The sequence below is a fragment of the Cygnus atratus genome, chromosome 3, assembly GCF_013377495.2.
Source record: "Cygnus atratus isolate AKBS03 ecotype Queensland, Australia chromosome 3, CAtr_DNAZoo_HiC_assembly, whole genome shotgun sequence".
Taxonomy (NCBI): Eukaryota; Metazoa; Chordata; class Aves; order Anseriformes; family Anatidae; genus Cygnus; species Cygnus atratus.
Genome location: NC_066364.1, coordinates 102583237 through 102611214, shown reverse-complemented (window position 1 = coordinate 102611214; position 27978 = coordinate 102583237). Strand labels below are relative to the sequence as shown.

Genomic DNA, 27978 nt, shown 5'->3' with positions numbered 1-27978 from the left:
GAGGCTCAAAGTGCATGTAACCCAGCACCCAGGGACCTGGTCAAGAGTACTCATTCTGCCTGAGTCTCAAGGCCAAAATTTAGAGCGAAGCTGCTGTTCCAAGTGGGGAGTCTGCACCATCTACCCCAGAGATGGCCAGCGCCTCCACACAGACAGAGTTGCTGAAGGGAGAAGCTGCAGGGAAGACCTCAGACTGCAGGAAGTGCCTCGACTCCTGTAGCCTGCAAAAGGTGTGCCCAGGTGGAGGACCTCCTAGCAGGTGGCTGAGCTGCAGGAGGCAGTGAGAAGGCTGCATAACATCAGGGAGGCTGACAAAGGAGCTAGATAGCTGGTTCCAAGCACAGTCTCCAGTGAACCCACAGACAAACAAAAAACTCCCCCACCGGCACGTGCAGCAGGCAGAGGGGCCATTAACACAGAAGAATGGAAACTTGCAATAGCAAGGACCAGCAAGAGGAAGAGATTTTCCCCAAACCTTGAGGTGCCATTGCAGAACCACTTAATCGCTGGAGACTGAAGAGGAAAGACCCATCACATCAGGAGAGATGCTGGAGCTGACTAACGCAGCTCGGTTTGCTCCTATAACAACCAGTGCAACTAAGAAAAGGCGATGGGTGATGGTAGTAGGCAACTCTCTTCTGAGAGGTACAGAGGCACCCATTTGCTGACATGATACCTTCTCTAGACAGGTGTGTTGCTTAATGGGGCCTTGTATTAGCGATGTCACCAAGAGGCTACCAAGCATTGTACAGCCCACTGACTTATCCACTGCTGTTGTTTCATGTGGGCACCAGTGATACAACCAGGAGCAGCCTGAGGAGTATCAAGAAGGACTACAGAGCCCTGGTAACAGCGATAAGGGACTCTGGAGCACAGGTAGTTTTTCCATCAGTCCTCCTGGTCAAAGGGAAGGGATTTGAAAGGACCAGTCAAATCTGGCGAATCAACAAATGGTTACAGGGCTGGTGCCACAGCCAGGGGTTCAGCTACTTAGACCATGGGACTTGCTTTGAGGTGTGTAATCTTACTGGCATTACGGAGATGTGGTGGGAGGGCTCCTATGACTGGAGTGTTGGAATGAAAGGATACAAGGATACAAGCTCCTTACGACTTTTTTGCCTCAGTCTTCACCAGCAAGTGCTCTAGCCACACCGCCCAAGTTGGAGAAGTCAAAGGCAGCGACTGGGAGAATGAAGAACCACCCACTGTAGGAGAAGATCAGGTTTGAGACCATCTAAGAAACCTAAATGTGCTCAGGTCCGTGGGACTGGATAAGATGCATCTGTGGGTCCTGAGGGAACTTGCAGGTGAAGTTGCTACGCCCCTGTCCATCGTACTTGAGAAATTGTGGCAGGGGAAACATAGCCCCAATTTTCAAAAAGGGAAAAAAGAAAGACCAAGGGAACTATGAGCCAATCAGTCTCACCTGTGTGCCCGGCCAGATCATGGAGCTGGTTCTTCTGGAAACTATGCCAAGGCACGCAGAAAATGAGGAGGTGATTGGTGATAGACTACATGGTTTCACAAAGGGCAAAAAATGCCAGAACAAATCTGGTGGCCTTCTACAACGGGGTTACAGCATTGGTGCGTAAGGAAAGAGCAACTGATGTCATCTACTTGGCTTGTATGTATTATGACTGAGAATAAAGTCATCAAGAAACAAGTAATAAATGTAATAAATTTTTTAAAAAGTCTTTTATCCTTACATGCAATATATATCCTTTTATATTTAATTGAATATTCAGCAAAGTCTGTACTTCTAGTCAATGCTAAAAGTTAGAAGATGTTTTTTCCAAGTGCTCAGCTGCAGTTTTAGGTTTTTGTGTTTGTGGTTGTTTTTGTTTGTTTGCTTGTTGTTTATTTGTTGTTGTTCATATTGTTTGGGAAAAGCTTAAATTTATATTGGGAAGAAAACAATCAAAGACAAAAAAGATTGTTTGCAATGCTGCTGTGTGTCCAGTAGAGGGAATACAGAACAATCAGAAAAGTTGATCAGTCTTTCAGATTTCTATGGAGAAAATAAGTATTTTTTCATCTTAAAAGATAGGAAGAAAAAACTAAGAGTGGATGCTGGATTTTTGTCTGTTTTCTGCTTGTGAAAATTTTGGAAATATTTCATATTAAGCTATTGCAGACATTGAAATGCTTGTTGTCTTATATATTCTTTTGACTACAAAATGAAATATAAAGTACAAATCTAAGCATACTGTTTGGGTTGTTCCTTCATGTCTTTTAACGTGTGGAAAAGCATTGTACTAAAACCGCTTTAATGAGGACTATATAACAGTAAACAGGATGAGTTATGCTGAAAAGGGAGCTGCTGGGCTAGAATAAAATTCGGACTGGCCTGAATTAAAGTGTACTGGCAAATGAAAATGCAATTCTGTTTAATAAAAATATACCAATGGGAGAAAGTTAGTAGACATAAAATGGTGGAAAGTCAGTTTCTTGTAGAAAGAATTAAATTATCTTGACCACTGGAATATTTCTGGGAGTAGGATGAATATAACAAAAAAATGCAAGGTCATGAACTGGAGAACTAGAGCCCACATCCTTGAATATATCTGGGCATCAAAATAGAAGTGAAGCACCGCGTACCTGTCCCCCAAACCTGCAAGGTAATATAGCCTGCACTAAGCTAGGGACTCACAGACTTTGTCAAGGAGAGAGGTCTACATGTGTTAGTTGTTAGGTGGTGCTGACAGCATAGCTTGGTGAGGAACTTCTTGGCAGCGGTGTCAGATGAGGTACAATCCTTTCCTTCCTCCCAGGTGTTTTTTTGCCAACATGAGCATTTGTGTGGTAGTGAACAAGATAATCCAGCTCAAAAGCAACGATTTAAACACTCTTTTTCCTGCCTTTTCTGTATGTATTGTTCATCATTTTCAGTTTCCTGATGGGGTTCCCCATGTAGCTGCAGAACTGCATGTGCTGGCTCACCGTGGGCATTGGGGGATAGCACAAGGACAGAAGTGAATGTCTGGAATTGGAAGTTATCTATGCAGTATTGTTCTGTGTGTCTGGCTGTAGCTTGTCATCAGTTCGTAAGATGCACCTGGCAAAGTATTTGTGGCAGAGAGTATTGATGCTGGCAAAAATGTCGTTTAGAATAGTGGTATAGATGTCCTGGTGCTCACATTTAAGGAAGGATGACAGCAAATAGAAAAAGATACAGAGAGAGCCTCAACAGTGTAAGAGAGCAGGAGCTTTTTATGGGAGAGTAGACTTGAAAGGCTTGGGTTGTGAAAGTCTAGTGAGAGAATGGTGGAGAAGGGTTGCTTTTACTGTGTGTGAAAACAGGGCTAAACACAGAGGACAGGCTGTATTTAAGCTGAAAAACAGCTTGGTCAGAACAAATTCTTATGAAGTGAATAAGAATGCATTTAACATGGAAATTTCAAGAAGATTCATAATTAGCTGAAAGAGGTCCTGGAAGAGCTTTTCATTAGGATTTGTGAGGGCAATAAACCTGGCTGCCTGAAGACTGAGCTTCAAAATCAACGATGGGGATTATAGATGAGGAGATGTATGTTGAACTAGAAGTTCCTGTTTCTCCCAGTCTCGTGTTCCGCTTTTAGAATGCAGTTAAACCCTTTGAAATTTTTAAACAGAGACAAGATGTCAGGTTTTATATCAATAATAAAACTGTTGTTGGTTGTAGTGGAGCTATAATTTCTCTCCATGTGCCTGAGAGAATATGAATGGCTTTATAAGTGATGTGTGTGTTGAGAGCAGTCCAAGTGATTTCCTGTTCAGCTTGGTAGATTCACAGGGCAGAAGAAACAGGGTATTCCCTCTATAAAAGAAACGGGGAAAATGGAAAGACCAGAGTTGTTCTCTATAAAGCAGATCCAATCTTTATACCAGGAGATTGACAAGGTTTCACTGCAAGAACGTACATAAAGGGCTGCTGCTTAGTCCAGGCACAGCTGAGAACAGAATTAGAACTCTGAGCAAAAGCTATGGTAGGACACGGGCTGTTAGTTGTAGTACATGATGGTATCACCATGAAGAGTCTTGATTCTTCAGCCTCTAACAGTACCTATTGTTTTTCTATAGGGAATTCCAGCTGATAAGTTTTAGCTTTCTTCTATCTAGGACACTTGAAAATGCTTTTAAAATCTCTGAAAAAAATCCATTGTTTAGTTTTACTTATTTTTTACTTCTGCATCTTCGCTTGAAGAACAACCGAGAGATGTATTTTAAAATTATGAAAGAAACATACATTTTATTATCTTGAATTTGTATGCTGTTTCAAAACTGCATAAGGACCTGTTTGTTCTAAAACTAGCTCCTTTGTTTTAGACCAGGTTATCAAAAATCCTTATGATCAAGAAGGAACACATCAAACAATTAAGAGAGATGAATACAGAAGCAGAAAAGCTGGTGAGAATTTTCTCTTTTCAGTTCTTAAGTTATGGTATACTTTAACAGCTAATACAACTAGATAAAAATTAAAACAGTCTATATAAAATCCATATATTTTATTGCTTTCTACTATGTGGTGGGATTCTTATTTTTTAAGACAAGTCAGAGAGGTCAGTTGTTTCAAATGTGATTCCACTTTGAAAGCATTAAGCTTTGGAAACAGATTAATGTGAACATCAGGATAGTATTTGCTTCCTTTATGTGTTAATTGATATATGTTATGTACTTTGAGGGTTTGGGGAGTCAGTTTATACAGTAAGGCATTTATCTTAATTTTATTTTTTGGAGGTAGGTAGGTATTTAGCTTTCTGGACAATAACTCAGTTTAGGGGGGTTATTTATACATCACTGAATGTCCTTAACCTGGATTTCATATTACAATACTAGACCAGCTATGGCATAATTATCATCAGCAGAACAGTTTTTCTTGCTAGGTTTTTATCTAATCATCAGTCAGTAAATCCAAAATGATAAGAATGCCTCTTCTACCACCCATGGCTATCAATCAACTTGAATGCAGAAAGGTGTCAGTCTCAACCGTCTGCCAGCATCCGTTCTGCCAGTATCTCTACAATGCACAGAAAGAACGCTAAAGTTTGTGGAGAGGATAAGGAATCCTTTTTATTTCTTTAAACCAAAAATGCTGATTTTTTTTTAATTTAAAATATTTGAACGTTGAAGACTTTATCATAGTAAGATCTCCCTCTTTGTCCTTTCAGTGATCATTTGCATGTTCTGTTATTGTTTCCTACTGTCCCAAGGCTGATCTTCAAAACCTTGTTAGTATTTCAGTTATTACATTATCTTTTTGTCTTTTAATAGTGCTTAATAAAAATAATAATTAAAATAGATGCAAAAAGGAGCAAGATTAAAACATGCTATTGCAGCACGTAACTCTGATACTGAAAAGTTACCAGCCCTTCATAAACTAAAAAGATTTCTGTTCCTACTGAGATATTAGTACTTTTGCAGAGGTAAAGAAATCCACAGAAAGGGCTGAACTTTCAGAGCCTTTCTCTGGCAAGAACCCAGATATTAACATGCCACTCAGCTACTATGTTATAAATTTCACTTTATTGTGAAATAAGAATATCAAGGAAAGTGGCAAAATGGAGAGAGCATTCTAAGAAGCAATAAGGAAGATAATGATTCAGGAATAAACATTAAATTTTAACTCAGTTATAGCCTAGATAAGGACTTTGAGATACCTTTCTTATGCTGTTTGCTTTGTAAATAAGCAATCGTAACACACTTTTTTTGTCACTATTTAAAGCTGTCCTGATAAAAATAGGGGACATGATACCTTTCTACTGGGTCATGTTCTTAGCCTGTCTGTAATACTCTTCGTCCTCTTGGTAATCCCATCTACATTTGTTCTGCTTACCATACGCTATCTCTCCCTTAAAAAGTATTTTCTTTGAATGTTCCTCTTTTCGGCACCAGTCCACTTGAACGTCAGTATCACAACTGAACATGCATAAAATGGAATCCTTTGAGTTCATTCAGGAATAGTTCAATTGTCAGACTTTGCTAATCTTTTGTAAGATTCATAAAATTGTTAGAATAACACTGTTGTTTGGGGACACTTTTTTTAGCGATTGGTCCAACATAGAAGTAAAGGGAACTGACCAAAATCAGAAGTGGTACTGAATGAAGCCCATTATTATCTGGCAATAAATTCAAATTTACATGAGGCAGGGAAAGGACAGCTTACTAACAGTTAAGCATTTTGACATCATTATACTAATCTTGGTTGCAGGCTATAAACAAGTTACGTATGCAAAACAGTAATTACTTTTCTGATAGCCACTTGGAGAAACGAATGCAAGTAAAAAGGATGGCTGGTTCATTTTTTCACTTGACCTGCAATGAAGATGAGGTAAAGGTGATGCTGGTTGACCAAGAGAAGCATGTAGATGCTCCATGAAAGAGATGTTACCTGTTTCCATCTACCGAAAGCCATCCATCTTTTGTCTGTGAGGTCAGCTGTTTGTCAGTGTTTCCAGATCTTGGATTGGTCTTGGATCATAAATAATGCTGGTGCTGAGAAATATGTCTTTCATCTTCAGTAATACAGAATGCCCTCACCCATTTCTTTCTGATACGGAGTTCACAATCGCCTGTGGCTTTCATGGCTAGCCTGTATTAGGCCAGTATGCTGTACAGGGGGCTGGTCACTGAAGAAGGTCTGAAAGTTACAATTATTTACTTATATTCCAGAGTCGGAGGAAGCATATCAAATTTATGCAGGTTTCCTGTTTGCTAGGTGAATTCTGAAGTCATGATGTTAGTTTAAAGCACTGTTAAATTGGTATTCAGACTTGTCAATCGCTGGGCATCATTTCAGAGGTCAAGTTTAAAGTCCTTAATCCAGGACTGATAACTAAAACCTTGATTTGGAGTTTCTGGCCTGGAGCCTCCTGATGAAGGCTCTTGACGTTTAAATTTACTTCATCTCTTGTAAAATCTATGGCTATAGGATTGATTGTATGAGGTATCTGTATCTCAGACTTGTGGCTGAGGAACTGTGGAAATGTATCTAACTTACCATGAAAGAGGCCATTTGTAGGGGAAACTTACAATATGTTGTATATTTTGTTTCAATTCCATAAATATTACCCAAACAACATCAAGATACGCTGTGAAAGCAATGTAAGAAAAATAGTACTGTATTGGTTTTTTTTTTGTTTTGTGTTTTGAAATTGTGCTTATCCAAAATACTTACGTTACCAAATGTAAGCTATAGTAACTTTTATTTTTTGGCAGAACTGTTAGTTGTAACAGAAGGTATGTAGCACTGGAATTATTCTCAGATGACCACTAACTTACTAGGCAAGCGTACCTCCCACCTGCAGTACAGGTGGTTGTGGCCATGTTGTCCTATACTTTTCTCTTACTGACAGGATCATTTTCAGTTCATGCAGGTCTTTCGGTAGAAAGAAGTCATACCCAGCTACTGGTGAAATAACTAGGTCAGAACACAGTTGTCATCTGTAGTATTTAGCACCACAGATTATCACAGCACTTTCTGAAGAGAATAAAAGCATGCTAGTTACTACACAGTTGTCACTTGGAGTTGCAAATAGCATTACTAGGTTTTAAGATTTTGCATGTTAACACTTTTCTATTGGACACTGGGATTTCAAATATCTCAGTATTATTTTTAAATTGAAAATTTGTTTTGATGAGTTCAAAAGGCATGTATGTAAAGTATTGCATTAATTTTAATATGCTTTTGTCTTTTCCACAGAAATCCTATTCTATGCCAATAAGTATTGAGTTTCAGAGGAGATATGCAACTATTGTTCTAGATCTAGAACAACTAAACAAAGACTTAAATAAAGTGTTGCATAAAGTTCAACAGTATTGTTATGAGGTAAGATTTTGCTGGAATCTGTACGAATTTGCTATTTCTGCTTAAACTAAGTTTTAAAAAAAATATTTCCTGGGAATAGGGCATGGCTGGGGCTCACCTGGAAACGAAACTAATAGCAGCTCTATCAGTTTCATTCTGTCTCTTTTCTCTGTTTCTCTTATCGGAATGTATGTGCATTTATTGATGCCAATGGCCAATTTTGAAATAAACATGCATGTACGTAAGTGAAAATACTGCAGGCTATATACCTGTGGACTCTCTTTGAAATGATTTGTCACTTCACTCACGCACCAAATGCAAAAGGAGATGTTTAATCTTCATTTGTCTTTATTTTATCTGTACAGCTTGCTCCAGACCAAGGCCTCCAACCTGCAGACCAACCAACAGATCTGAGGCGGAGGTGTGAAGAGGAGGCTCAGGAGATTGTTAGGCAAGCAAATTCCTCAACAACAGGACAGCTTTGTGTTCAAAGCGAAAATTTAACTGATCTTATCTCCAGACTCACAGCGATATTGCTACAGATTAAGGTAAAATGTTTGTAAAAATAGTGTTTCCAATTAGTATTAAGGCTCTGTCGGTTTCTTTGTGCTGAACTATTAGAACTTTTTTTTCTTCTCCTACAGTGTCTAGCAGAAGGAGGTGACCTGAATTCCTTTGAATTTAAATCACTAACAGATTCATTAAATGACATTAAGAATTCAATAGATTCCTCAAATATCAGGTATTACTTTTTAAATATTTAATTCCTAATTACACATTTTGTGCCAGCAAGCAACTGTTGATGTATTTTAGAGGTGAATGTTCATTATAAGAGTTTTAATCTGGTAACTTTTACTTATAGGAATGGTCCGTTTAAAGGGGGCTTCTTAAAAGGAGTGTGAAATTATCAGTTTTCAGTGAAGTAAACTGAACTTTAAAAAAAAAAAAAAGTGCTAAATCGATACAACAACTACTAAAATGAAGAGCAAGAAAATCAGGACAACTAACAAGTTATTTTAGATCACTTTCAGTACAATTTCAGTATTTGTTTTGCAGTGTTATTCAATCTCTCGTCTAAATATCAAAAGCTGGTATATGAGACAATTATTATAGCTTATGACCAGCTTCCATTAGCAGTATTTTAAATGAAGAAACAGAAGAACAGCCGTATTGTGCCAGATCAAAGGCCCATCTAATCTAGTATCCATTTTTCAACAGTTGTCAGAAGCAGGTGCCAGAGGAAACATTATAAAAATAGCAAGAATGTGGTGATACTTTTCCTGAGTATTCTGCAGTCTCCAAGAATTTGTGACCAGGATTTTTTCAATTATATAGCTGCTGAGTTACATAATTTTAAAAAATTACCTAAATGCCAAGTGTTTCCTTATCCTCTCCGTATTCATACTGCTACATAATAATGGGAGGCTACGTGCATGAATTTTTTTTTTTTGCAAAGATAGTAAGACGGCCTTTTGATTTAAAATAAAAAAAAAAAAAAGTTTTATAGCACAGTTTCATTTTGGTAAAAGCAAAAATAAAATCCAAATATTAGTGAAACTTCTCTGTAATCAACACTGCAAGTCAAAAGTTGGAATGGATCAACTGATAAACACTGCTAAGAAGGTGATGATCTTTTCATTTCAGTGTACTTAGCTTGGGTATTTTAGCATCTTTTCACTGTGTTTTTGTTTCATTAACTCCAACCATGTTACAGTCATTTTTAAAACACCCAAGTCAGTAAGTCTGACTTCACACAGCTGTTTATACAAGTGCTACTTTCATATGTCTTTATTAAGGTGCATGAGTATGTAGTACTCACTCATTCATCTGAATCTATGTTTGTAACTTGTAGAAATACTCAGATGTGACTTTTACTTAAGAGGTTTAATCCTTTTTTTTCTTTTTTCCCCTGTAGTTGTTTTCAGAATAATGTGGAGATCCATGTTGCACATATTCAGAGTGGTCTGAGCCAGATGGGAAATTTACATGCCTTTGCAGCTAATAACACCAACAGAGACTGAAAATTTTCTAAGTGTACAGCAAGTAGTTCTGGAAAATCCTCCTCCTTTACATAGGCTTCACCAAATATCCTAACTGCCAGAAGATAAGGGAAAAGAAAACCTCTCAGAAAGGACCCTTTTAAATATATCTGCTTCTTACGAAAACCAGCATTACTGGCCAACGTTATGTTAGATTTTTCCATTTGTTATTCACATACAATAGTTTTGCTAACTGGTAATCTCTTAGTAATTGCATTTATTATAATAAACCTGGAAATATATTTTCATATAATTTGAACTTAGTTTTAAAAGTTCAGATTAATTCTGCCCACCTCTTCTCGTTGGCTCTCCTAGTATGTTAGAAATGATGAAGAGGAAATGGCTCACATCAGTTAGCCATATGGCAGGTCTTTGTTCCTTAAAGCTACACTCCGGTAGGTATCCGAGAGTTGCCGTTTCACCCTTCAGCTAGTACGGTGACAGCACAAGCTGAGTGTTCCTGATCTAAAGAAGCAGCAGTGGGATATGGACAGTGAACGGAAGTTGCAAACTAGGGGATGTTGGGCAGATCTATAGATCAGTCAGCGTCTTATTGGAACTTTTAATTTATCATAACTTATATAAGGAAGTCTAATGAAGGAATATGAAAATGTAACTTTTCAGAAAGTCGTTATGTTTTTTTCCTTTACATGGGGCAAAGGAAGTGTTTTAGTTGGTATTTTATATACATGACTGGTCAAACATACAGTTTTTCCAACTTTTTTGTTTGTTTTGCACAACTTTTGAATTAGATTACTGGTTATCCAACAATATCCAACATATAAATATGAAGATTTTTATAGTGAAATATAACCAGTGAGGTAAACTGCAAAAATAAAAAGTGACAACCTGCCTATGAGTAAATTTTGGAATGTTAATCTTGTAAAAAGTATGTATTGGTTTGTTTAAATAGTCTTGTAAAGCTTCTGTGTAATGAATCGTTTCCAGATATGAATTTTCAAAGATAGGTGTAGAGATGTTTTTCATTCTTTTAGATGCCTCATTAAATGAGGTCTTTTATATGTTAATGTATAAAGAATATGTAAACAGGATTATTTTCAATTTTAAAATTTTGTATAGTTTAAAGATGCTTCTGTATTCTGTGTTGGTATTGTGCCACTGCAAAACTTTAGTGCAGAGTTTATATTTAGCTAAACTTGTTCTGTTAATTAAGAGAAATGCATAAATCTTTTATTCTCAGTGAAATTTGTAACTGAATAAATTGACCTATGAGAGTTGATATATTTCACAAAAATGCAAACGTTTGGCAGATGGTTTCAGGTCATTTTTCAACAGAAGTTAATTTAATTTCTGAAAATGAAATGTTATGGGCTGGAGAACAAGGTGAGCAGCTATTTTAAAAGATACCTACAAAATTTACAAGGGGTATTCCAAAATACTAAACAGTAATTTTGCTTGAGTTAGCCATGGACATTTACCTCTTGTAATGTAACAGACCACTGTAGCGGTCCCTGCAATTCCTGTGTTTTGTGGGGTTACCATCTGTTTGGTAAAGACGACAGAAAGGTCCCCAGCCACCACACTTTTCATTTGAACAGAGAAAGTGTCAAGGCCTAATTTAAGGCACAAAGGCTTAGCCTGACAGTAACTAACATGATCTACAGCTAACTCAGGGAAAAAGAACCATCCTCTTGCTGTTTACTCCCACCCCTAGCCTTGTCGTGTGGTGCTCATAGAACCTACCAGTGCACCAGACAGATTCAGTTTTGAAACTAGAAAAAAACTACAATATTTTGTAAACACTGTAAAAACACTTTAGCTTTAAGTGTGAATAATGTGCTTTTACAGTGTTCACAAAATATTATTGTAGTTTTTTTCTAGTTTCACATTAACCTTGGCTTAAGTGTCAGAGTTGACGCTGTTGTTTGATTGAGCCAGCAGATGGTTCGAGATGTATTTTCTTCATTAATTAGGTTGTAAATTTACATTTTCATTCAGGGAAAAGCATCATTGTAAAGTAAAGTGAATACTGACCACAGAGATCAGACATTTTTCATAAATTGCCCTTCAGTCCCATTAGGTCTCTTCTTCCGAACTGCAGCCCTGGCGCGCCAGGACCTCACCTGGGAGGGGGATTTCCAGCACCTCCGAGTTGAGAAACCCTATTCCTGCCAGAGGCGTGAACACAATTCCCAGCTCGCAAGCAGCACAGAGCAAAAATGTAAACTTTTATTTTTCCCCTCGAAAAGTAACGACAGACCAGCCCCCACCCCCCAAAACAGCGGATTTGGTTAGCTTTTTGGCTAAGAAAGGTTAAATAGAAATAGGAAACATGCTAACAGGAAACGTTCAATACGTAGAAAGATGCCATCGGCGGGTGAAGCTGACCCCTCTCTCCCTTAAATAAATAGGTAAAGTCTGTCACTCCGGAATAAAGTGCAACAGTGGCAGGGCAGGGCACGGTGCTCCATTAAGACAACGACGTCGTCGTGCAAGTCCCAGCAGGCCGAGGGAGGCTCCCGGGGCGGCGCTCAGAGGGCTCGGAAGGCGCCGAGGGCGTTTTCCTCCCACTCCGAGCCCGGCTCGGAGAAGCCGCCGCCGTCGTCCGCCTCCGAGAGGGGCGAGTACCGCCCGCAGAGGCCGCGCGGGGGCGGGTAGGGGCCGGCGGGCGGCGGCGGCCCCGCGAAGGCGCCCTCGGCCCCGCCGTGCTGCCGCGGGGGGCAGCCCTCGAAGTCGGGGCCGGGCGGGAAGGCAGCGGCGGCCGGCGGCCACTCGCGGCCGTCCTCCTTGTGCCGGGCAGCGCCGCACAACGGGCGGCGGGGCTGCTGAGGGGCGGCGAAGCGGAGCGGGGCGGCGTGGGGCGGCCGCGGGTAGCCCGGCGGCTGGGGGCCGGGGCCGGGGCCGGGGCGGGGCGGCCCCCGCTGGCGGCGGGACTTGGCGCGGCGGTTCTGGAACCAGACCTGCGGAGAGAGGGCGGCGGTGAGGGGTGAGGGCGCGGGAGGCGGCGTGGCGGCGGCGAGCGGGCTGCCCCTCACCTGGATGCGGGACTCGGGGATCTGCGTGGCGTCGGCCAGCTTCTCCCGCAGGTGGATGTCGGGGTACATGGTGTCCTGGAACACCGACTCCAGCGTCTCCAGCTGCGCCGCCGTGAAGCTCGTCCGCTTCCGACGCTGCGCCGCCGGCGCCCCCTCCGCCGGCTCCGCCGCCCCGCGGGGCAGCGCCGTGACGGGAGGCGAGCCCGGCCCGGGCCCCCCGCCGCCGACACCGCCCGCCGCCGCCTCGCGGGGCCACCTCCCCGCCGGGAAGGGCTCCCCGAAGCGCAGCGTGGCCATGGCGGTGAGCCGGGGCGGGCACGGCGCCCGCGGGGCTTTATAGCCGGGGAGGGGGGCTGAGGGGCGGGGGGCGGTGGAAGGCGGCCTCGGCCCGGCGGGAGGCAGGTGAGGGGCCCGGGCACCACGCTGGGCTGGGGTGAGGCGTGCCCTCACCTGGGCGCTGGTACACGGGGGCAGGCGGTGCTGTAGGGTTTGCTCTTTCAGATACAAGTGAGAAAGGGCGTGCTTTCCAGCAGCCGCCCGCTCTGGTTAACAGATGTGGATTCCCCGTCGTGGATCACCAACAGCCCTGGGACGGCTGCGTGGGGGAGAAGGAGCCGCCAAGTGGGCCGGGATGGAAACGGGGTGATGGGGGTGCTTCTGGGGGCTGCCAGCACCCGGAGCTGGTGCTGGGCTGGATGAGGGCAAAACCGGGACAGACCTCCCCAGAGTGCGGTGGTGGCAGTGTCAGACTTCCCGTTAAGACTGTGACTTTATCGATGTGTACTGAATATATACCTAGGAAAGAGCGAGTACCCGGAGCTAATAGAGCTATTCCCAACACATAAATCTGGAAATGGGCTCGCTCTTTGATCTCTGACTGCTGTCGCTGCTGCGATACCCTGCAGGCCAGAAGCGGTTCCCCTGCACTTCAGGTACCAGAGGTGTTCCAGTAACTGTCTTGTAACAGCAGCCAACACACTTCCCATGGTGGGAAAGACCGGCGACATTTCCCAGGCCTGAAAGCTTTGATGGGTACAACATGTATAGACCATAAAAAGGAGAAAAGTAAGCTTTGTCACAGTAGAAGAGAGACAACTTGTACGTACTGTTTTCTTTTTTCAGTAGATCCTGTACAATTAACAGTGGTTGGCTGCAGTACCCAGTCAGGAAATCTGTATTTTGTAGCTCTGTAAAATAGGATGGGTGCATCGGTGTCACTGTGTCTGAATCAATAGGCAAAAGGGGTTACAAATGCAGACTCCAGGGTTTGTAGTTGATGCTCAGTCACTGAATTACCCACATGCAGATTGTATTTTTAGTACACATTCACACACATTAATGGCGAGGGGCTGACACAGCCGTGTGAAGGTGCTGTCTGCGTTGACTGCTTGCACACCTGTGGTGCTGATCACTTCCATGCTCCACGCCTGAATTTCCTTTCCTGTTTTGGCTGGCGCTTTGGTGCATCTTGTTGATGAGTCTGTGCTGAACACAGGTGTGTGCTGAACAGGGGAGCAGAGTGGTTCGGAGGCAAGACCAAAGCCATCGCTCTGAGCGTTGCACACAAATTTCCTCTGTAAGGTTCTGGTAGTTGCCCTTCCGCATTGGGCTGGTTTGCAAGGTTCGTAAGCTTGAAGAAAAGCAAGGAAGGGGTCGGTGCTCTAATTCTAAAGGAGCGTGCTGCTGGATGGAGAATAAAGTACAAGTCTTTTGCTGCCTCACAGGAAAGCGGGATGGCACAGAAGACCCCTCTTTTGTTTTCTCTTGCCAGCTTTCTCCCCTCCTAGTGCTCACCACAACTCCCACAGAGTTTCATTCCACCAATGTGCTAGAAGTGATGCCTGCCAGGTATCACGGTGTGCCTCCTGCTGTGAGAAAAAGCACTCTGTCTAGATTTGGCAGAGTTTCCTTTTCCCTGACGAGTTTTGCATCCATATATATTTAGTAAGCCATAGATACCTTTATGGTTGTAAAACTGCATTTGCTCCAGAGCTTTTGCTGACATGAAAATTCCTTATAATTTCCAGCTTCTCTATCAGAGCCCTGATAGCAAAAATCATTAATGCATGCCAGCCTTGGCTTTTCAAGTGTTTGGGTTTTTTTTCTGCCTAAAAGGAATCCTTTAGAATGAACACTTCATTCCCCCCCCATTGCTTCTAGTTACTGTATAACTCCTCTGACAGTGCTCTTTACAACCTCTTAACGTTTTTAGAGGTTTTTCAGTCCTTCCCAATGTACGTACACTGGGATTTACGTTTTTAGTCACATCCATGCTTTTAAGTAATATTCTAAGATCTCACTGTGATCTCATGTTCATAATTTAAAGTTGTTATTTAGCAGTGTTTGTGCTTCTGGTCCTCACAGCTGCAAAAAGGAGGAGTTTGAGGAGGTGAGCTGCATATTGTCCTCACTTTGGGACTGCTTGCAGATGTTTTGAAGCTTATTCTTGAGAAATCTGAGCTGCCTGTCCATTGTGGGTGTTCAGCACCTTGCCAGGGCCCCGGTGATGTGCTGAGGACGTCCTTGCTGTGTCACCTTTGCTCCTCACAGGACCCTGCACATCATCCTCTGCTCATAGGGGTGTCCCAGAGCAGCATCAGATCCTGGTGACACCAAACCCCTGTACAGGACGCTGGTCATGCAGGCCAGTAGTTATCACTGGTTATTTCAGATCACAAAGTAAAGTCCGGTCTTGCATGCACAGGTCTTCCGTGGTGTTAAAATAAATGCGATCTGACAAGCGTTTGGGTCCTTTCTGAAAGATGACTGGCTTGTTTGGCTAGGATTTGGTAACATCTATATGTACACAATATGTTAGTCATTGAAAATTAAACTCCTGCCTTTCTTTGTTTTTAGCAGCAAGGAACTACTTAATGTCTCCTGACTCAAGCCTTGTGTTTAGGAGGGGGATGTGAGTTGATAAAGTAAGCCATTTCCTGGGAGGTGTGAGACAGGACTTCAAGACCTCATGGTGCCATTCGTGTATTCTCCTGAAGAGTCGATAAGAGCTTCAGACACAGAAAAAGCCTCAAAGAAAGCAGCAGTGGGGGAGGCACAAGAGCATCGCAAATGCATATGAAAAGATCAAGGGGCTGCATTTGCTAAGTCCCAACAGGAACAGATTTGGGGTGAGATGTCCAGGTTCAGAGGGGATCCAGACATAGCAAAGGGGCAAAAGTAGAGTAGGTCTGATGGCTGGCAGCTGGCTCCCTACCTTCAGAGGGGGAAGATCAAGTATTTGGGAGTGGGAAGGAGATAAGAGCAAATGGCAGGGGTGGTGTCAGGAAGGGGGAAAGGAAAAGGTAATAGGGGGGATGCTACCCAGAGACAGGTAAGGCTGGTTGGAAGGGGCATGGATATTTAGGGTTGAACTAAGACACTGTGAAACCTGAGCTTGCCTTTGAGCTTGGAGATAGCCTGAGAATGGCAGGTTGCATGTAGCTGGCAGTCATTTTGCTTCTGAAGTGAGTGGGCTGTCTCAAAAACTCCTGTGGCAGCAAACCTGAGGCTTAAGTAAATCCTTGTTGCCTTATTTTCTCTGTGCCCTCTCTGGTTTTGTAGAGTGTGATGCTGTGGAAGAGCTTAAAGCATTTATTTAACTGAGTTCATCCTGTTGCCTTGCTTATTTGCATGCTCTGAATGAGGTCTCTAGAAGAGTCATATCCTATCCTTAGAGATATTTTTTCTTTAAAGAAGGATTTTAGAACACTTGTTGATGCAGGTGCTTGTATATATAAAATTATTGGGTAACCTGAACTCCCAGTAATGTGTGATTAATTCACAGCATGGGCAAGGGAAGAAACTCTTATCTCTGCAGATAGATAAAAAGAAGAAAGGGAGGTGAGAAGGGAAGAGCTAAGGAAAAAGATAGAGCCCTATTTACTTCAGTTTTGTACAGTACCCGTTTACCTATAGCCAGCCCGCTATGGTGCAGCCAGAATATGTACACACAGCAGTGCTGGCAAGGGAAGGCAGGTGATAATGTAGTAGAGGGGCCACATCTTTAATAGCATTGAATAATAAACAGAAAAGTTCCAATAGTCCCGTGTCTACCTTTGTTAGACCGCTTGGTCTTAGCAGGCAGTGTTAAGCTATTGTTTCCCACCATTGCTTGGCTGACTCCTAAGCTGTCACCCCCTGCATGTGACACGATCTTCCTCCTACCCCAGCTTAAACGAACGACAACCAGAAGACTTCTGTTTCTGTATCGCAATATTTGGTATCTTAGTGCCTGAACTGCTGAAATTAGTAGATTTTATAAGAATCTCAATTTTTCATCTCTTTTTTTTTTTTAAGCTGATGTCCTAGGGTTGTTGAGAAAAGAATCTAAGTGTGAAGCAAATTGTGCTCTGATGGTTCTAAGCCAGAAGGCAACGGAAAGAGACAGAACTTCCCTGGTAAGGTCAGATGCCTGCAAGCAATGTGAACACAGATCCACTTTCTTTCTCCTCTCCTGGCTGCCCTGGTGCTGTTAAACCCCACAAGTGTTCTGTCTCTGAGTGCACTGCAGGTTTCTTCAGCTGGCTGCCATGCACATCCCTTCTGTGGCTCAGGCATGTGCTTGGTACATGCCGAGGTTGGTGCTCAGGCTTCGGTCTTCGCCATTCATTCTAAATGTTTCCTGTCTTCCTTTCTGGTTAGTTTCAGAGACAAGGGGCTACTGGTCTCAAGTATTTTGGCATTTGCAACAAAGTCATTTTGTTTTGGCATTTTTTGTTGGCATTTTTTTTCTGGGGTGTTTTATTTCAAAGATACTCAGGCTCCCTGTACAGTCTGGAAGATTTTCAGCTTTAACATTTAGGTGGAAGGGGGAAGTTCCACCTGAGCTGAGGATTTGCTGTTGATCGTTAAATCAGCAGTTTCTGGTGATCAGAGCTGGGGAGTACCGTGGTTACTATGCCATTTAATGAAGTAATTCTCTTCCATGCATGAATTGACTCATATTCCTTTGCTATTTAAAACTGCACTGAAGAAGAGACAGAGAAAGAAAATGCCACATAACAAATGCAGTTGGCATTATTTCTTGGGTTATCCTGATTTTTGTAAGCCCACGGCATGATTTTCTGCTGTCTGGATTACACTGAAGCTTTGCATGCTTGCATGGAAAAGCACCCCGTCTTCCTCCCTGCCTGTCCTCTCTCCCTGCCCCAGCAACCCCGGATAAGCAGACTCACACCACCCTGCGTGCTGCCTCGCTACTCTCTGCAAACATGGGCATGTCCCAGCTGCCTCCTCCCAGGTACTGTCCCTGCCCTCCACCCTGGCCGGTGCCCCCAGCTGCCTGCCTTGTGCAGCTATGACCCCAGACCTTCACAGTGCTTCGTATTCCCTCTCACCTATTTTACACCGCAGCTCTTTTTCTTCCCCATTATTCAGACTCAGCTCCGTTGCTTTGCTTTCTGGCAGGGTTATTTTTCTATCTGACTTGAGCCCCATTTATCAAGTGCACACCCCTGTCACCTCTTTAGTCTAATCCTCTCCTTTGTTGTCAGAAGGTCTTCCTCTTTCCTTTTCATTGGTATTTTTATCTCTTTCTCCATTATCTTTTAGCCCTGTAGATTCTTTCTCCTCTCTTTTGCATTTGACCAAGCTTGTCTTATCAGTATTACTTGGGAGATTTAAGACTTTTCTCCTTGACAGGTTTTCTTCCCCATCCCCTGGAAGTTTCTCCATGCCACGGGACACAGGCCAAAGAGCAAACGTGTGTGTTATTCTAAGAGACAACTGCAGTCCCGGACAGAGGGTGACTCCAGGCAGTGGTGACCACAGCAGCTCTCTACTGCCATCTTAGCCAGGCCGCGTATCCTTAGGAAACCACATTTTCCCTCTTTTACAATCATATCTTCATTACCTGGCAGGCTGTCCTAAGGTCTTAGAGGTAAGAGAAGGTACAAGAGAGTGGTGAGTTTGGTGCAAGACTGTTCAAAAGAAGGGTTGTGGTGGTTTCACTCAGGTGGGCAGCCGAGGTCCACCACAACCGCTCTCTCACTCCCCTTTCTCAAAGGGAAAGGGGAAGAAAATACAATGAAAAAGGCTCAAGGGTTGAGATAAGGGCAGGGAGATCACTCAGCAATTACCGTCATGGGCAAAACAGACGCAGAGTGGAGGCAGCAGCAGGGCCCTTTGGAGTCAGCTGAAACTGCCCCTTATCTACCATGGGGCAGCTTCTGGATCGTTCTCACAGAAGCCACCCCTGCAGCCCCCTGTTACCAAAGCCTAGCCACGTAAACCCACTACACGGGTGCAGCAGCACCATGGTGTGTGTTTCTGTTTGCAGTGCTACCACGACTGTCGTCTTTTGTCACCACACTCAGCCATCATTGCCTCAAGTGTGAGCACAAACAGAGGCAATATGACAGTGGCTGGAAACTGCAAAACTGGGCACAATGTCACATCAATTGTTAAAAAAAAAAAAAAAAAAGGCAGAAGATAAGGAGTTTCCTTGGAATAATCTCTCTTGGTTGAACTGTCCTGTTGCTCAAGGGAAGGTGTATGGCCTGTTAGCAGAGAGACACAGTGTCGTTCCCAGGAGTGATCCCTGTTCCAGAACAGGGATGGTGCCTCCTTTCTGCTCTCCAGGTCTTATCCTAGTGCCGTTCACAAGGCGTGCAACAATGCATCTTCACCAGATTCTTTTGGCTAGCCAATGTGGAAAAGCTGTTTTCAGACATTAATTTTATTTAGGACCACGTATGCACAAAGAGCTGTAGGAGATGGGGTCACTGCATGTCTGCCTGACTTCTTTTCTCTGCCCATGTTTCCCACAATCAGTTTTCAAACTCTTGCCAGCATCTTCAGCAGGTGCAGAAACCATGGACCACATCACACGCCTCTTTACTTTTTCTTCACAACAGAAGGAGAGTGCCTCCTGTGAAGCACGGTGAAGGAATGCTTGGAGGCAGCACTGGGGTTGACATCGTGGGGGATGTTGTAGAGCAGCGGTCCCAGTTTCCCTGCACAAAGTACACCCAGGCAACACCAGCTAGGCAACAATTCGCATACTTCAGGTAAAATTAGTTAGTATGTGTGACTTCAGCTCCACAGCCTGGCAGTATTTGTAGCTGACAGAAATGTTAGGCATATGGAAGAAACAAATCCTGTATCTCATCCCATGTCTCCAGCAGGTGGAGGAAGGAAGTGGCTTTTCATGCACTGTAATATTCGAGGTGCAGAGGTTTTGCCTGGGAGGTCTGTGCTGCTACAAATTTCACCTCCAGCTGTCATCATCCCAACACCCCTGAGTTCTGAATGAGCTTCCCCCAAACCCAGCTTCATTATTTTCTTAGTCGCAAGTCTCCTGCTGGTGTAAAGCACTCTCCTGAAAGCTCTGGAAACTCCTGACCAGGCCCCTGAAGGGGCTTCGGTGTGTGATGCTCCTCACCAATGTTTTTCACTGCGCAGCTACTGTTACCCAGCTTCTAGCAGCACCACAGTGGCACCCAGTGTAAAAGCAGCAACGGTGATTTTAGAGGCTTCACTGTCACTGTTCTCCAGAGGCATTTGGTCTTTCTAGAGCACTTCTTGTAATGCGTACAGGGAAAAGGAAGAAAACATACCCAATGTTTTTCCGCCTTTCTGGCATTTCATCGCTTCCTATGGCCCTCTCTCCTCCCAGCAATGCATGGCTTTAAGGCTGCATAGGCCGGGTGGAATATATTTTAGAGTGAGACTCTATTTAGCCATGATGTCAGCTGCAGCCAACTATAAAAAGATCAGTAATGCTCTTTGGAAGTGTAACAGCTGCTGCTCTGCACCCTCTCTTCTGTATTAACACTCTGCCCTATTTCATGTGCACACAACCAAAATAAAATATTATAGCAATCATCTTGTTATATAGTTCAGGGAATGTGGGACATAAACTCCCCAGAAACTAGGAGGGATTCAAGGTTAGCTGAACTGGGTAATTTTACACAGTTTGTTAACAAAAAGGTAATTTTATCCTGATTTGCAATATAGCCTGACTTTAACTTAGCACTTGACTATGTGCCATTAGCAGTTCCTACGCAGTGGCAATACACCAGCGAAGCTTTTCTTTGCGCAGTTTTGCCTGATGATACTCACATACAGTTGGGTATAAAGGTATAAAGGCATAGAGGTATGCTCTAGCGATACAAGAAGCAGAGCATTGCCCCCGTGGCTTGGCCAGCCACATCAGGCTGGGTTTGCCGTGGCACAGACAGCGAGGTGCCACCGCTCAGGCAGACGGAAAGCCCCAAGCTGCCTCACAGTGCAGAGCAGCTTACAGGTCCCTTCTGCATCCTCAACGAGACAAACCAGTGCAGAGGAGCCACGCTGCTGTATCTGGGTTGATTTTGTTTGTTTTGTAGTGCAGATAGGGTCTTTGTAGCAGGGGTGAGGAACTGCCTGTTTGTAAGTGACATGTAAATCCTTTGACAAGGGTCTGAAGTGGCGGCGAGCTCACCAGTCTGAGAGGAAATGGTCAGCCCCAAACACGACTGTTACCGAAGGTGACAGGACAGTTAGGCAATGTGAGGAGTGATTTTGCATCAGACAAAGCCACCGGGCTGGAAACACACATACTGTAGGACAGGCCCTTCTGTGTCTCTGAGCTCCGACGTGGCTCACTGGGCCGTCTTGGCACCCAGTTCCCACACAGGAATATTTCAGAGGCACCCAGAAATGAAAGCAAGCAGCCTGCAGTCACACGGGAAGTTTGGGACAGAGCCAAGGAACAGCCTCAGCGCCAATGCTCCTTCCTGGCTCTGTTGTAAAACCCTGGGGTTTCTAGGAATCCCCCCCCACCCCCACTTTCACTCAGCTTTTCACTGTTCTGCAGGTGTGAGCAGCATCTGGTAGCTCAAGTCCCACTTGTGTGCAGGCTAGAGAAAAACAGACGCACCCTAGCTGTTGTCCAGCAGTTGTGCCACATGATGGCCCTGGCGATTACTGGGGGCCCCAGAGGCTGCTTGAAGCAGAAGGACTCCTGTGGTTTGGGATTTGCCTCTACTTCATCACTGCACCGGTGCAAGGGACAGGTAGCACAATGAGGCACCACCAGCCCTTGATTGCTTTTCTCTGGAAACAGCTCACCAAAAAGTATCACTGGGGCTCTGCTTCTTTTTTGTGTGAACCTCATAGGGCTCAACACCCTAGTTCACAATGTGGCATATGAATTCTTTTAAGGAACAGCTCCCAAGTGCAAAATCAGCAGAGTAAAGAGCTAGGGGAACTAGTTTCTCATAAGTACAAATGCACATGCAAGCACATACTGTATGGTTGTTTGAATAAAATCATGCTGAAGAAGGGTGACTTATGTCAACAGAGATGAATTTACATGCTACAGCATGCTGTCAGGTAAGAATCGGCACATTTTTGTGTCAAGTCGTGTATACATCATAATATTTGGGGCAGAGGGGGGGCAAGCTGAGTTGTTGTGGAATTTAAGGTTGCATTTTTTGAATGGCACTTAGAAAACAGGATACTGGAAATTCTTGATCATCCAGTAACTCCCCAGCCAGAGCTTTTATTTATCCTCTAATACTCCACAGATTAAAACTTGATTATATCCCATGATAACTAAGAGTTTATTTCATTAGATAATTAAGCATTAGTAGTCTCCATTCTAAATAGGGATGCCTGAGACTGTTTGCAAAGCTTTTGCCTACCTTTGTCTGAGTGTTTGTGACAACTAAGTGGCTTCCACACGTCTAGAATTGAGACTGGTAAATCATTGGCTGTGCGCCCATTTGTTCAAAGAAGAAAAGAAAATAGTATGCAATCCTTCACTGGTGACAGGACAAATCTGTCTTTCTCATGCAATAGCCACAGAAACCTTAGGTGCCCGCTATTCTGATTCCATGGCTATGATTTTCCACAGAGAGTAGTTTATTTAATCCTTTCACTACCGCTTTGTAGGGTCTTGGAGCTTCAGGGTGTCAGAAGGAATAATCAAAATAACTCCTGCAAGGCATTAATATCTCTTCAATATCTTTATCGATGATCTGGATGAGGGGATTGAGTGCACCCTCAGTAAGTTTGCAGACGACACCAAGTTAGGTGCGTGTGTCAATCTGCTCGAGGGCAGGAAGGCTCTGCAGGAGGATCTGGATAGGCTGGAGCGATGGGCTGAGGCCAACCATATGAAGTTTGACAAGGCCAAGTGCCGGGTCCTGCACCTGGGGCGCAACAACCCCAAGCAGCGCTACAGGCTGGGAGGTGAGTGGTTGAAAAGCTGCCTGGCCGAGAAGGACCTGGGAGTATTGGTTGATAGTCGGCTGAATATGAACCAGCAGTGTGCTCAGGTGGCCGAGAAGGCCAACAGCATCCTGGCTTGCATAAGAAGCAGTGTGGCCAGCAGGGCTATGGAAGTGATTGTCCCCCTGTACTCGGCTCTGGTGAGGCCGCACCTCAAGTACTGTGTTCAGTTTTGGGCCCCTCGCTACAAGAAGGACATGGAGGTGCTCGAGAGAGTCCAGAGAAGGGCGACCAAGCTGGTGAGGGCTCTGGAGGACAAGTCTTACAAGGAGCGGCTGAGGGAGCTGGGCTTGTTCAGCCTGGAGAAGAGGAGGCTCAGGGGCGACCTTATCGCTCTCTACAGGTACCTTAAAGGAGGCTGTAGAGAGGTGGGGGTTGGTCTGTTCTCCCACGTGCCTGGTGACAGGACGAGGGGGAATGGGCTAAAGTTGCGCCAGGGGAGGTTTAGGTTGGATATCAGGAAGAACTTCTTTACTGAAAGGGTTGTTAGGCATTGGAATGGACTGCCCAGGGAAGTGGTTGAGTCGCCATCCCTGGAGGTCTTTAAGAGACGTTTAGATTTAGAGCTTAGTGATATGGTTTAGTGGAGGTCTTGTTAGTGTTAGGTCAGAGGTTGGACTAGGTGATCTTGGAGGTCTCTTCCAACCTAGATGATTCTGTGATTCTGTGATTAAAAGGTAAGATCTTGCAGTGTGCCACTGGGAGGGGGGAGGGGTTGGGGGAGAAAAGGCATTTTCTCTACAAGCAGACGTATTCCTTCTAATGTACTTTACAAATTTAGGAGAACAAGATATATATTTAAAAAAAAAAAGTATTTGGATACTTTTGCAATTGGTGTTTTGCTAAAGCTTATATCTTGTTTCTTTTACTTCTGGTTAGAGAAATTTTCTTCTCTAGGCCTTCAGGACCTATGTTTGGGATTGCTGCAGCCCAGATGCTAATGAAACACTTCAGGTACTTCTCTCCTGGGAATACAGTTCAGAAATCTGGCCACTGAGATATAATCACCTTGAATAAGCTTTTCATTTGTAAACTTGTTTAAGCTTTTCCTTTGTAAACTTCTTTTCTACTTCTTGCCATGTTTTCCCTCATAAAACTCCCTCATATGCCAGCCATCCCAGACCCTGTTACATGAGATACACGAGGTCTTCAGTCGATGACTCCATGACTACATTGAATTATTTGTTACTATGTCCTTCCCCTCCACATGCAAAGATTCTATGATCTTGCAGAAAAGCATACAAAAGGAAGAGGATTCAACATATCTCTATATTTAAGAGGAGAAATGTATGACCTGTTCAGTAGTGATTCCTCTCAAGCATCAGCAAAATATGGGCCAGAAGGTATGTAAATAAATATTTTAAGCCAAAAGTGCTGTTTCAGGTGACAGATGTACTTGATGTGCCAGTCTTGACTTTAGGCTTGATGAAGAATGAGGGTTCGGCAGTTTAAGGAATTCCTGCCTACCATTTAACTCATTCACACTCCTCTCTTTGCAGCCTTGACAATTGTATTGACTCAGTTTTTTATGGGACTGGGCTGTGAACCAGATCTTGGAATAAAGCTGTTTAAAACAAAAAAAAAACTGAACTGAACTGAACTGAAATGAAATGAAATAAAATAAAATATTAAAAAAAAAAAAAAACAAGAGGGGAAGGAGGGAAGAAAGAAGGGAGGCTGTATTTCACTAAGATCCAGCACTGCCTTCTGCAGTGATGGGAAGGAGGAGCCACCATCTCTCACAGAGGGACTTCTGAAAGCCAAGAGAAGGCGCAGTTACTAGTGCAAACTTAGATTTGTGATACTGACATGTAAATAAGGATCCTACATTACTCTTGTAAGAGATTATGCTATCATTTATCTCCTTTGAGGACATCCTACTCACACATAAAGAAAATGGGAAGCCCTGTCTCAGTAATTTGTCCAGTGCTGTCAGTTAAGAAACTGGAGTGAGGAGGTTTTAGCTCAAGTTTCCATCTTTGTTCAGTTGCTTTGCTCTCCGTAATCTACTCTGATTTTATTATCCTGGGTGAGAAATAAATTAAAAAAAAAATAAAATAAAATAGGAGGAAATGATGCCAAACACTCTCGCCAGTCTTACGGGATTTGGGTGATCCTCAGCAGTTCTGCTGTGCAGTATATTTCAATCTATGGTTGTTGCCACTGTGAACAACTTCCCAGGTCCATAAAAGCCATAACGGGGTGGAAGTCGATAGATTTAGATGTGCGTCTCCACTGGCAGTGCACAAATCAGAAGAGGCTGAAATTGCCTGCTGTAGTGCAGCTCTACTAGCACAGAATAAAGGAGATAAAAATACACTTCCTGCACTGAAAATATGTTTGTTAGAGCAGAAGAGCACAGGTAGGAAAGCAAACTATCTAGTCTGACAGCAGGATAGCTGACTTGGTATAGCTACTTGTTAAGGTGCAGTCCAGTATTACAGTTGAGCTAATCTATGAGCTATTTGCTGTCCATGTTTCCCATTTACATTACTTTCCTTACACTGCATCTAGTGGCTGTGTGGCCACAGGGCAATTCTGTTCATCTGACTGTTAACAGCAGAAAACTAACTGTGCCATAAAAATGAATAGTTTTTGTCTAGATCAGCCAGCTGCATCAACTCACACAGGAGTTGCTCCATTGCTAGATTCGGCACACGAAAGAGGGATGGAGGACGCAGGTAGGAGCAGTAGTGAAACCACCACTATTTAGCATTAGCTCGCAGCTCTAACTGCAAGCTGTCCATGAAAGGACAACCTGCTCTCGTCTTCCTTTCCCTGCTCCCAGTAGCTTGCTCCCGCCACCTCCAGTGCTTGTTTGAACCCTCAGCGAACTAGGCCTGCTCTCTAAGCCAGCAATAAACTAACCCAGCACCTAGAAAGCAAATAGTTTTCTGCCTGCTTAACTAGGTGAAGGAGAGAGGTGGGATGAGCATAAAAGCTGGTACAGGGATGCTGATGGGACTGTGTGGTGTGCTGTGTGGCTCCTTACGACAGCAGCCATTTCATGAGAACTCATTCTCAATTTAACCCAAACCAGGAAAAAAAAAAAAGAAGAGAAAAGAAAAGAGAGCCACAGCTGAGCAGATTCTTCATTGAAAAGTGTGCACCTGACCATTAGATGAAGAAGGACAGGTTTACAGGTTTAATGCATTCTTTTGAAAGGTATGTTATCCTCCTGACTGCTGAATGGAAGAGAGTGGCATGAATAGCACTGCATGTTGCACACACAGCCCCGCTCTTCCCCAGACACAGGCAGGAGGGTCAGCAAACAGTTTTGCAACAAAGGCACTTTGCTGCCTATTATTTCCTGTGCTATTGGGTGGGTTGGAGGCCGAAAGGCAGATACAGTTCATTTTAAAATAAATCCAAAAGGAGGACACAGGAGAGAAGAAGCTGGTACAACAGCAAAGCGCAGAGGAGGATATACCCAGAACATCAGGAGAACTCAGGGCAGGGTTTTACTGGCTCTGCAGGGGTCTCCCACTGGGGACACGTGCTAGCTGGGTTTAGACGCTGACTCAGAGGTCAGTACCCTCCTGGAGGTGTTTTAAAAGAGCACCGAGAGAGGTGCTCTGAACTTATATGGGTGGAAATCATTGTTCCGGCTGTTGATTCACAGTTTTTTTCTGGGCAGGCAGCCAAAAATGCAATTGCTAATTGCACCAATTTCCATGTCCTCTCTACTGTAAAATGAGTTTATTAGAGGAGTTGGTTAAATTCAGGAAGTGCTCAAATTCCTGGCCATATCTCATTTAGTAAAGACTTCTTGATAACAGTGCTGTACTTCTCTCAGCAAGTGCCTGTAAAAGGCGTGATCGGTTACTCTACTCCTGCAGATAGAATTGTATCAGCATAAGATATATTAAACTGCTATAGTTTATTTTATCAGACTGAACGCCAGTATCTGTTATAACTGCATCCTCCTAAAGGATGTTTGCTTGCTGTCAAAATGGCAATATTACGCGAAGACGGACTTTAGCACGTGCATTTTTCCTCATGAGTCTCTCTAGCACTCTGTCAATAAACCTGTTTTCAGCAGTTTGCTGACACTGCTAAAAAGGTATTGCCAGACCCTACATCTGATTAACTGTTATTCTGCAGCTCATGTAATAATTTAAAGAAGTCGGTGTGCATGTCACCATAAATTACTACATAAATGCAAGGCGGCAGCACAGTGAACTGTTACCTTCAAAGCAGAGACAGGTATTATCCACCCTGCTGTAAAGAGGTCCCAGAAGGGACCAGAACATGTTTTCAAGATTGCAACTGTACTGCAGACTTTCAGAGTTGTCTAACAGGATGTGAAACACACAGCACTGTTTGTTCTTGTGTGCAAGGCAAGATTAGACCGTGCTTTAGAGGAGACCTCTTAAAGGAAAAATAGAAGAGTATTGTGGTTATTTTCAGGCATCAACCCAAATTACATACGGGTTTCTACTCAAAAAATAACTTTTTTTTTTCCTCTGTTTCTCGAGATTTCATTATTTCTTAGTAAAACTGAAACTATTAGTTCTGGAGGTGACAATGGTGGAGGTCTTGCAGAAACAGATTCAAAGTGTTCTAGCGTAGTCCTGAAGCACAGGAGCTCTGGGCTGGTATGACAACAGTAGGGCTGGGAACGATGTTGATACCTGTTTTATTTAACGTAGCCATTCCTGCAAAGCTGATAACAATATTTTCATAGTGAATGATTTACATTTCTGAGCCTCTAATGCAGTGCCAGATCTAACTGCTCAGAGATGTTCATTTAAGATAACCAAATATTTAGCAGCTCTTGCTCTAGCAAACAACACATCAGGCAACATTTTACAAAGCAAGGCTCCTTCCCCAGCAAGAAGCCACTGTGCCAGTGGGACTCCTTTAAAGCACAGCCCCAGTGGCCAGGAACACACATATTTCACCCATGGGCACCTTGGGAAGAAGGACTGATGATGGTCTTGGT

At 43.6% G+C, this 27978-nt stretch overlaps 2 protein-coding genes across 3 annotated transcripts in view; one reads left to right on the top strand and one right to left on the bottom strand.

Moving 5' to 3' along the window:
• Positions 1-11091, top strand: part of LIN9 (lin-9 DREAM MuvB core complex component) — a 40064-nt gene extending 28973 nt beyond the window's left edge. Inside the window, exons 10-14 of one of the 2 annotated variants that reach the window (XM_035562933.2) lie at positions 4306-4386; positions 7679-7804; positions 8149-8331; positions 8428-8525; positions 9699-11091. In XM_035562933.2, coding sequence (XP_035418826.1) covers positions 4306-4386; positions 7679-7804; positions 8149-8331; positions 8428-8525; positions 9699-9804 — 594 coding nt within the window. In that variant the 3' untranslated portion in view covers positions 9805-11091. The remainder of the gene's footprint in view (positions 1-4305; positions 4387-7678; positions 7805-8148; positions 8332-8427; positions 8526-9698) is intronic. The other variant, XM_035562928.2, reaches the window with a different exon arrangement.
• A 1223-nt stretch (positions 11092-12314) lies between these two features.
• MIXL1 (Mix paired-like homeobox) lies at positions 12315-13115 on the bottom strand. The gene is made up of 2 exons (XM_035558780.1): positions 12819-13115; positions 12315-12743 (listed from the first exon to the last, which is right to left on the bottom strand). Exons 1-2 carry the CDS (start codon positions 13113-13115, stop codon positions 12315-12317), a joined length of 726 nt encoding a protein of 241 aa, XP_035414673.1.
• Positions 13116-27978: the final 14863 nt, after the last annotated feature.

Excerpts from the sequence above, each read along its gene's own strand:
- MIXL1 (XM_035558780.1), bottom strand. The coding sequence starts at position 13,115 with ATGGCCACGCTGCGCTTCGGGGAGCCCTTCCCGGCGGGGAGGTGGCCC. Across the intron at positions 12,744-12,818 it reads TCCCCGAGTCCCGCATCCAG|GTCTGGTTCCAGAACCGCCG; the intron begins GTGAGGGGCAGC and ends CTCTCTCCGCAG.